Source organism: Zea mays, chromosome 5 (genome assembly GCF_902167145.1).
Source record: "Zea mays cultivar B73 chromosome 5, Zm-B73-REFERENCE-NAM-5.0, whole genome shotgun sequence".
NCBI classification, from domain to species: Eukaryota; Viridiplantae; Streptophyta; class Magnoliopsida; order Poales; family Poaceae; genus Zea; species Zea mays.
This window is the reverse complement of record NC_050100.1, coordinates 191,931,381-191,941,582: the sequence shown is the minus strand read 5'-3', so window position 1 is coordinate 191,941,582 and position 10,202 is coordinate 191,931,381. Positions and strand designations below refer to the sequence as shown.

General features: G+C 44.6%; 1 protein-coding gene across 1 annotated transcript; it reads right to left on the bottom strand.

The window, feature by feature from the left end:
- Positions 1-3,586: 3,586 nt before the first annotated feature.
- LOC103628765 (SKP1-like protein 1) lies at positions 3,587-8,953 on the bottom strand. The gene is made up of 2 exons (XM_008648908.1): positions 8,912-8,953; positions 3,587-3,907 (listed from the first exon to the last, which is right to left on the bottom strand). The coding sequence occupies exons 1-2, from the start codon at positions 8,951-8,953 to the stop codon at positions 3,587-3,589; spliced, it is 363 nt and encodes a 120-aa protein (XP_008647130.1).
- Positions 8,954-10,202: the final 1,249 nt, after the last annotated feature.

Here is a 10,202-nt window from a genome sequence, read left to right as displayed (position 1 = left end):
CCAATTCATTCGAACACACTCCAATCCACGTAGAATTGGAATAACCGAACAAGACCGGGAGATTACAATTTCGGATTACCACAAGCCCTAGTTGCAAAGATGACAAGCTGAACCAATCAGTGCCACTGAGATAAGGAGACTGAAGAGGAATACATCTGGTGGTAGCGAGACTGTATACCGACTAGAAAAAAACTTGCAAAAAAACAAACAAATCATGGTCGAACTTGCACAGAGATGGAGAGATGGTCGCTACAGAGGTTGTGTCAGTGTCATAGCCGAGAAGGAGACCACCCAATGCATGAAAGAAAAACCTAGGTTCCAAACATCAATAGTGTGAAGTTGCAAGCTTGATAGGCTTCCCAGTTACCCTTTTATTTTGTTAGTTTGTTTATTTTTGAACCTCTACACCAAGCAGCATTGCTATGAGAACTTGCACTACACCAAAATCATACACTTCCTACGGTTTTTTAACTTCCTACAGCTTTTATAACAAACCGTAGGAAATAAATAACTTCCGAGAGGCAACTGGTAGCTCTAGGAAATAAACATAACTTCCTACGATTTTTTATAAAAGCTGTCGGAAGTTAAAAAACCGTAGGAAGTTATTTAACTTCCTACGGCCTCCTCTAGGAAGTTAGGTTTCATCTGTTCACCAGCCAAACGAATGGCTAACTTCCTACGGCTGGCTCTAGGAAGTTAGATGTCCAGTTAACTTCCTACAGCCTCCTCTAGGAAGTTAGGTTTTAGCTGTTGACCAGTCAAACGAAAATCTAACTTCCTATGGCCTCCTCTAGGAAGTTAGGTTTCAGCTGTTGACCAGTCAAACGAAAATCTAACTTCATACGGTCGGCTGTAGGAAGTTACTTAACTTCCTAGAGGCAAAGTACAAACTCTAGGAAATTATGTAACTTCCTACGGCTTTACTCTAGGAAATTATGTTTTTTTTATTTTTAACCTCCCTCAACCTTATCTCTTCTCTCTCTTCTCTCACCTTTCTCAACATCTCTCTGTCTCACGCCCGACCGGCCGCCTCTCCCGCGCCCTTCTCTCGCACGCCCGGCCGGCTCCGCCCCCGACGAGCCCATCCCGGCCGCCGCCGCGGCCGCCTCTCCTGCCCCCGACCGCGCCCGCCCCCGGCACGCCCCGCCCCCGACGAGCCCGCCCCGGCCACCGCCGCGTCTGCCTCTCCCGCCCCCGGCGCGCCCCGCCCCAGACGACCGTAACAGTTTTGGATGGAATGGCTGCTGGTGTTCGTCAGTGTGTTAGCAGAAGTTTTGTATTTTGGGCGGTCCCACTTTCTCGGAGAATTTACTCTACCTCCATGTTTCGAATTTGTAATAGTTCGTTGGTGCATCGGCTTGGAGATGGAAGTTGCCGTAATGCAGTTCAACGTTAAAATGTAACATTTTTTCAACATGTCTTAACCGCCGCCACTCTCCTCTCGTCGGGTTTTGATATGACAAAAAAGTGCAAGTAAACAACATGTCCCAATTTTCTATAAGCTATAATTACCGCTGAATTAGCTGATCAGCATTTATATTGGCATTTGCAGAGATCAGGAACGGTCCCTGGGGTTGGCCTGGTTCACGCTCCATTCTCGCTGCTTCCACCGTGTTTTCAGTCATTGTTCTTCAAGCGCATGCGAGCTGGCTCCTATCTTCAATGAGCTCGTGGATCGTGTCAGCTTCCATGGGGAGTTATTGCAAGCTGCTTTATCTAGGCAAGTTCTGAATTCTATCCACTGGATTCTTTTGGTACCAATGTGGTATATATCTTTGTTCAAAGTACACAGCGAGTAGATGAGATTGCCAACTGATTTTTTCCATCACAAGATTCTTGCCTTGAGTTTTGAGGAGAATATAACTCTTTATTAGTCAGGTCATTGAAGGCCGAACTATTTTTCACTTTTCTAGCTATATAATAGTTTCAGGTTAACATTGACTTATCATTTTACAATTTCAGAACAATGCAGGTTGATGAATTTACCACAATGCTGCTAGAAATTCATGATAAGATGATGTTGACAAATAAGAATGAGGTGAGTAAATTGTTTCTTATCAGCCTCTGTGTTTCAGTTTTGACCTTTAGGAATGCATCTTTCAAAACATGGAGGTAGACTTATCTTGTTATTTAGCCATCCACTGATATTTGCTTGATACAATTTTAGGATACACGCTTAGGATTGAACTGACCAGAGTATATGCTAGATTCTGAAACCAGTTCATTACTTCAAATTGACTACCTCATCATCATTTCCTGGCCTTGGCTCCCTTGTCAGTGAACTTCACAGGTCAATTTACTATCAATTCTTCCTCTCATGGCAGAATTTTCTTGTTTCCTTTACTTCGGATGAGTTTTTTATTTTCTGGTAATCTCTTTAGACCATAACAGGTCTGCTCACTATGATGAATGTCAAGATATTTTAAAGAAACAATTGTGGATTTTTTATGGTGATACATTTGTAAATGAGAGACTTGCTGAATATTTTAGTTCTCCCTAGAGCTTATAAGAAAATATGTGATGAATACCTATACTGAGTCAGACTTCATGATTAACAGAACTATTGTGTTTACGTAAACATTACCTATATTTGAGTTCCAGAGTCCAGACTTTGGTTTTTCGGAAGCTTCAGCTTATCCTTACAGCCATGAACCATGAGTTTTTTTCATATTAGAGTTTCAGGGTCTCTAACTGTAACATGTAATGGTGTGGCATTTTAGAAATACTCAGATGTGATGATTAATGAGTTCATGTTGCTTGTCCCATGATTGCGGAAACAAAATTAGTTAGGGACGAATTCATAATTTACTATTTTGTAGTACTAGTCGGATTTCCTTGTTTTGGTATTATGTATGTTTAAATTGATATGTAATATTACTTTGGTACTGCAGGACATTACTCAACCAGTATGGAAAAGTATTTGGCCTAAATCCTAAAAGGATTCCATAGAATTGGGCAGCCACTCAATTTCCTGAAGCACTGGGCAGAGCATGGGCTGAGTATAACAATGACAGGTCAGGGCTTTTCTATGCAGCATGAGCTGTATTATTTAGAATTTCTAGAAAGTGTAGGTGTCAATTAACATGTTTTGTTTAATCTTTGTCGCTCAGTGCTATTGTTTTGATGGTTGTCCAACCAGAAGAAAAAACATATGTATGTCTTCTTTTTAGTTTTCACTCCTATTATCAGATTTCCAATCTCTGGGTTGAGAAAAACTTCATTTAGTTACTAACTCATTCCTGTTCTAGAAAGTATTATATATGCGCAGTACTTAATATATTAGTTGATAATTGCAGATCACAGACGAACTCCTCAATATATTAGCTAATAATTGTAGACAAAACGAACTACTTATTAATGTATCATATCAGAAGATAACTGCAGACAAGCAAACTAACAATCGAGATCAAAGCTAACAGTAACCACAACGGTCCACTACAGACGGGGAGCGGGAGACTACGGGGCTGTTTGGTTGGTGGCTAAATGTGCCACACTTTGCCTAAGGTTAGTCGTTCGAATTGAAGAACTAACCTTAGGCAGAAAAGTTAGGCAAAGTGTGGCAAGTTAGGCACCAAACCAAACAGGCCTATGTGTCGAAGGCCCAGGAGTTCTCACTGCGGATCACCTCCTCCTCCTCTTTGGTTAAGTCGTTCTTGATGTTGAAGATCTTGCGGATCTCCTCCGGTGACTTGCCCTGGATCATGTCGACCACCGCCCGGCAGGTCAGGCCCTGTAACCCCTTGATGTCGAGATAGTTGGCAGCCATGATGTGGTCAAAGAGCGTCGCCGACGCGACCTTGACGAACTCCGCGTCCCACTTCTTGAGGTTGACCTCGCCACCGGCCCCAGCTGATGAGGCGCTGGTGGTCTCCGCGGCGTCGGCGGGCTTGGCGGCGGCGTGGACGTGCTTGCTCGATGACCAGGGTGAGAGTTTTGTGATGTAATTGATGAGACTATGGATGAGATTTTTGTGATGTAATTGATGAGACTATGGATTTAAATATTGTTATGTGATTGTGTGTGAGATGTTTTATGTGAAAATATGTTGTGCTATATAGCTATTGATATATTCGTTATGTTTGTGGAATGTGGTGTAAAATATAAACAGCATTTGTAATGCTGGTCAAATTAACTTCCTAGGGGCTACAGTAAGCCGTAAGAAGTTAGCCAGCTAACTTCCTAGGGGCTACATTCAGCCGTAGGAAGTTAGTCAGCTAACTTTCTAGAGGCTACAGTAAGCCGTAGGAAGTTAGTTAGCTAACTTCCTAGGGGCTACAGTAAGCCGTAGGAAGTTAGTCGGCTGATGGCGTTAACGGTGTGAAACTACTAACTTCCGAGAATCTACTAACTTCCAAGAGGCTTATTAAGCCGTAGGAAGTTAGCTAACTTCCGACAAAAAATTTTCGAGAGCCAAACTTCCGACGGGATGGCTTAACTTCCAAGAGTTTTGCTAACTTCCTAGGGTTTAGGCTCTAGGAAGTTTACTATTTTGGTGTAGTGTTGAGAAGCATCTTTGAAGCAAAGCTCCAAATTAACGAACTAATTCATTCAAACTCTATAGAAATATCAGACACACATTGAATCATATCATCATGTATTCTATGGCTGCATGGAATGGAAGGATCGCAGTTTGAAGATTCTAGGCATATATGCTGAGATGCAGTACCACAGACTAATTTCACTAATCTCTACTACTTATTAAGGCTGCAATAGTAGTCTGTCATTCCGTGTTCTGCCACCATTCCCTGTTCTGCAATTCCCATTCCTTGTTCTGCCTTTCCGACTCTCCTCCCCACGCACAGTCCATTCCCATGTTCTGCCACCATTCTATATCTATCATTCTCATTCCTCCTCCCTGCAAAGCCCATTCCTATTCCCTCGTAGAGCCAACGCCTAGCTAAAATTAAAACAATACATGGCCCCAAGGGGATTCGAACCCACTACCTCTCAAGCAAATGCTAGCAGTAGCTACCGCTACACCACATGTGTATTTATGTCTACATCTATAATAGAAAACACATCTACTACATCTCTCCCCAAGCCCACCTGCTACCCTTGCACAATGCGTAGTAGTAGATAAGTATCATCGAGATTCTTGAATTATATTTTTGGATAGAGAGAGTATTTAAAGAAGAGCCTTTCATGCAATTTATTTTATTTGAATAATATTTCCAACTTAAATCCCTTTTTTGCATGCGTGACATTTATTCTTTGTAATATTTTTTTCCATGGATCTGATTTGTGAGTTATTTTTATAAACCAACGCCAAACATGAATCCATGTTTCTTACTTGAAAACCCGGAACAAACACCATTAGCAGGAGGCACTCGCATCGGGGTCGCTCATCGACGACAAGAAGAAACTTGGTGACTGCCAGTTTGACCTCTAGAAACAGTCCTACGTGGCCGCATGTGCCGCTATGTACGACAAGCTCCGGCGCAACCGCCGCTTGGATGCGGTGCAGAGCGGCTATTGTCGGTGTTTGGGACCCGACCGCGCACCTGGGGTTACCCCTCGAGGTGCTTTTAGGTAGGACGGTGTTACCGACTATAGCTCAATGGTTCGTGATGGGCGCACGAGAGACGATAGACAATTTTATACAAGTTCGGGCCGCTTAGAGAGGCGTAACACCCTACTTCCTGGTATGGATCTTTATGTGGTGGGTTACAGGGGAATTCTCTAGTATGGAGGATGCTAGAGAATTGAGTAGATGGCTAATGAGTGACCTGTCTTTTGATGGGGTGCCCCCTAGGCCTTATATACTCGATCGTGGGGCGTTTCATGCGGGTATGATAACTACGTGCTCCTAAGTAATAGTGAACCGACTGAATTTATCTTCCTATAATCATGCCGACTTATCCTCGTTTAGCTCCAACGTCTGAGGGCACTGCACGGGAGAATTGGGTCAACACTGTGGATAATGCTTAAACTCAATGAGCCGTCGAGGCTCGAGTCTATCCAATCTTGCATCAATCCATTCCGCCAGTGGTTCCTCCCCTGGCCCACAAAGGGATGGCCTTGCGAAGTAATGGGCCCAAAGTCTTTCGCGAGGCCTTCTAGCCTTCTAGTGGACCCAGGAAATATCTGTCCCCCACAAGCCCCCAAACTTTGAGTTGATTTTGAAATAATCGGCCCAAAGATTTTAGGTCCAGCTTGCAGTTTTGATTTTAGGTCGTGGATGCTCTGAAAGTACACCTGTCGAATTGTTGCTTCTGAACTCTAATCAATCCAGTAAAAACAAACTTCTGTTATCCTTCTTCAGCTCTTTCAACGGTCTTCACTTTATACTTTAGAAATCAGTGCTCGGTTATTAGCTTATGCTTTAGAGATCAGCATTTTATCCTTAGGGGTTGAGGAGGAGGTGCACCCAATGGGTGTAGCCCCCGAGCTTTGAGTGGATTACTGAAAATAATCCACTCAAAGGTCTTCATCTTATGCTTTTTAGAAATCATTGGTTGATCTTCGTCTTATGCCTTAGAAATCAGCATTTTGTCGTCGGTCCATGCTTTAGAGATCAGCATTCTGTCTTTAGGGGTTGAGGATTCATTGGGTGCACCAGAGAGTGGATTACTGAAAATAATCCAATCAAAGGTCTTCATCTCATGCTTTTAGAAGGTATTATCTTATCTTCGTCTCATGCCTTAGAACTCAGCATTATATCATCAGCTTATGCTTTAGAGATCAGCATGTTGTCTTCATTTCCTGTTTTAAAGAATAACAATGTGATCTGCCCATGACCTGTTAGGTTTGAAATTTATTTGATTGGCAATAGATTGGACGTCTGGTAGATGACTCTTGGCTGGTCTTCATTTTGCTTTGTGCTTCAATGCTTCTGTTGATTAGACTTGTACTTCAGTAGCTATATTTGGCTTTCCTCTGATCTCCATCGATATCTTTCTTCTGTCTTGATACATTCATTGCGTATACTGTATGGATGTGACTGCTTGGGAAAATCTATTGAAAATTCTTGGACGTCCCCTCCCCAATGGGTGTAACCGAGGGATGGCTTGGTACGCTGAGCGTTTAGCAAACTGTCCTTGAGTAGTAACATGACGTGACCGTGGGGTGTAATCATATCGTCCAAGCAGTTGACTTCAGTCCAAATGGTGTCGTGTTATGTGAAACGGCGCCTGCTGCCTAACTTGCTTCCAGACGATTTGAATTGCTTATTGAATACTTACGATTGTTCGGTGACCGTGGTAGGAGATGAGCGGTTGCTTCCGACCTCTATAAATAGATTGCCTGCCTCACAGGTGCCTTCACACATCTCTTGGCTGTTTGTTGCTTATTTTCCCACTTTTCTCTCCTCTTCCAGTCAACCATGGGCAAGAACAAGAAGGGTGGAAGTTCGTCGCACCACTCCGGTGACAAGCGGAAGCGCGAGCCAAGTCCCCCCTCGGAGGACTTTGGTGACTCTGCATACTCGGAGGAGGAGTTTTCCTCCGAGTCCGAGGGGTCGCCGGTCTACGCCTCTCCCCCAGTGTCGTCCGATGACTCAGATGATTCCCAAGGGATCGCCGCCGAGGTGTGGACGTACATCCGGGCCATCAAGCACTTCGGGCTCGAGGGCTCGGATGAGTCGGAGGTCTCCTCGGACGAGGAGAACTCCTCCGACTCGTCCGAGGAGGGGAGCGGTGGTGATGGTGACGACGAGGGAAACGGCGGTGATGACGGCGACGATGACGACAAGGGTGACGGAGGCAACAACGGCAAGGGCGACGACGACGGTGGCAAGGGCGACGGCGACGGCAAGGACAGCGGTGGCAGCAGCAAGGCCAGTGGTGGTAGCAGCAAGGCCAGTGGCAAAGCACCACTGGTTTAAATATTAGTATAGGTAATTATTAATAGCAGTAGTAGTAGCAGAATAATGTAGTAGTAGTTAGTAGAATAGTGTAGTGTGAGTAATGTAGTAATGTAATGTAGTGTAGTGAAAAAGGGAGAAAAGGCCGACTCATAATGAGTTGGTCTTTAAGTTTGTGGAAAAACTTCCCTCCTCTGTATATCCAAGAAAACTTCAGCTTGCTCTGGGCAACCTTTTGCTTTTTCGTCGTTCTTCTTTTATAGTTGATTGATAGTTTGCCTTCGCGCCCAACGTTGCTGACGTTATTAGAAATAATTACCAAGCAATAACTGGTAACTGCTGCGCCATGCTTGGTGAGTCTCGGCGTTTTTAGAGAAAATGGCCGAGTTATGACAGACATTGTCGGTGTTTTAGAGGTAACAGCCGAATTATGGCAGGCACTGTCGGTGTTTTAGAGGTAACGGCCGAGTGGTATTTGACTCTGTCGACGTTTTAGAGATAACAGCCGAGCTATGGCAGGCAATGTTGGTGTTTTAGAGGTAACAGTCGAGTGGTGTTTGATGTTGTCAGCGTTTTTAGAGGTAACAGCCGAGCTATGGTAGGCACTGTCAGAAATCTCGTTTTCCCGAGTGATGACTTGGCACTTTTTTAGAAACGGTGCCCAACCCGGGAAAACCCCATTTATGCTCATGTCGTCGCGCGCTCTTGAGTTCTGAGCCCTAACTTCACATTTCCGCTTCAAAACACTCCTTTGTTTCCCTCTGATTTCGCCCTTGTTCGATTCGCCGGCGAGATTGCGATGGTGCCCAAGCGGAAGAGCCAGAGTTCTGTTGCGGTAGTCATTCCTCCCATCGATCCCAATAGCCGGTTGCCGTTCGCAGGTAACCACATGTCTGTTGTCTTAGAATCAGATCTCCTCCACCTTGTCGATGTTGGAGTTCTTCCTCCAAAAGAGCTCTGTTCTTGGCGGATTTGTTGTGGGTCACTGTTCCGATAGAGGATACCCACGAGTCCGTCGTCTACGTTCATTTTCTCATACGCGGTCTTGCTCTTCCCATTTCTCCCTTCTTCCGCGACATCCTCGATTTTTACAATCTAAACCTGACTTACCTGAATCCCAATTCCATCTTGCAAATTTCCATCTTTGTGCATCTATGTGAGGCCTACCTCGGAATTCTTCCTCATTTCAGATTATGGAAGTATTTGTATCACTGTCGGCCTGGGATGGCTGGGGGTAGCACCAGCTCGTTGGTGGTGCAAGTCTAGAGATGCGCCGCAGGAGGAAGATGGAATACCTTGACATTCCTCTCAAGGACAGCATTAAAGGGTGGCGCCTTGAATGGTTTATTATGGAAAACCACGGCAAGTTCCTCCCCCTCGGTCGGGGAGATAGCCAGATGTACGCACTCCGAGTTGGGTTGAGTCTCCCACTGCCTTGGAGGTGACGGAAGCTAGGGTTCTGCTGGCTGAAATCTGTCTGCTGAAGGAGAGAGGTCTGACTGCCGAAGCTGTGGTTGCTGACTTTGTTTTCAAGAATATTCAGCCTTCGAAAGACAGGGCGTATCCAGATTACTTGTACAGTGGTATTACTGACTCAACTCGGGTCACCAACAGGAAAATTCCTACTGAGGATCTGGTGAGCCGACTAGATATGATTCTGAGGGGAAAGGTATCAAATGTTGGTGCTCATGTTGCTTATTCTGCTTGGAATCTGCCACCTCCTAGGTCATTTTTCAATTTTGTGTTCAACCCTCCTGCTAGTGATAGTGGTTTGGGTCTTAGAGTGCGACCCTCTCCTGAAGACGTTGAAGCTCTGGTTGCTCCTCTTCGTGATCTTCCCAATGATGAGAGGCAAGTTCACTTTTCGATGCTGGCAAGTCCGGATGATGCAGAAATAGATGTTGTACTCAATATGTTGGCTGGAGAATCTTCTGACTCGGCCCATGCTGAACCGATGGCTGTTACGATTGGACAAGAGGTTAACAAAATAGTGGACACCCGAAAGCCTGAGGGTACTCGCCCAAAACGTCCTCGCCAGGTTAGCCGTCCAACTGTGCCTGTTGAGGAGAAGAAGAAGAAGAGGCAGCTTCGGCGACTATCATGATTGGACCAGGATGCTGGCCCTTCTGCTTCTATTTGTGAAGAAGTACCAGCAGAGGTCCTTACTGAGGTTGATCCCTGTAGCATCCCAAAAATTCAAATCTTGAAATAATCTCAAACTCGCTCTAAATTCAAAATGAATTTCAAATTTCATTTCAAAATGTTTGTTTGCGAGTTGATATCAACAAATAAAGTATAGTGGTCTATATTCTCTCCAAAAATACTCCTCAAAATATCCTACAAATATTTCCCCAGAGATCCCCTCTGATTCTTTTCAGAAATACTACCCAAATATTCCACC

Coding starts and splice junctions, on each gene's coding strand:
- LOC103628765 (XM_008648908.1), bottom strand. CDS start 8,953: ATGCACAAAGATGGAAATTTGCAAGATGGAATTGGGATTCAG. Junction 3,908..8,911: donor AAGATGGAATTGGGATTCAG/GTAAGTCAGGTT, acceptor TCATCGAGCAAG/CACGTCCACGCCGCCGCCAA.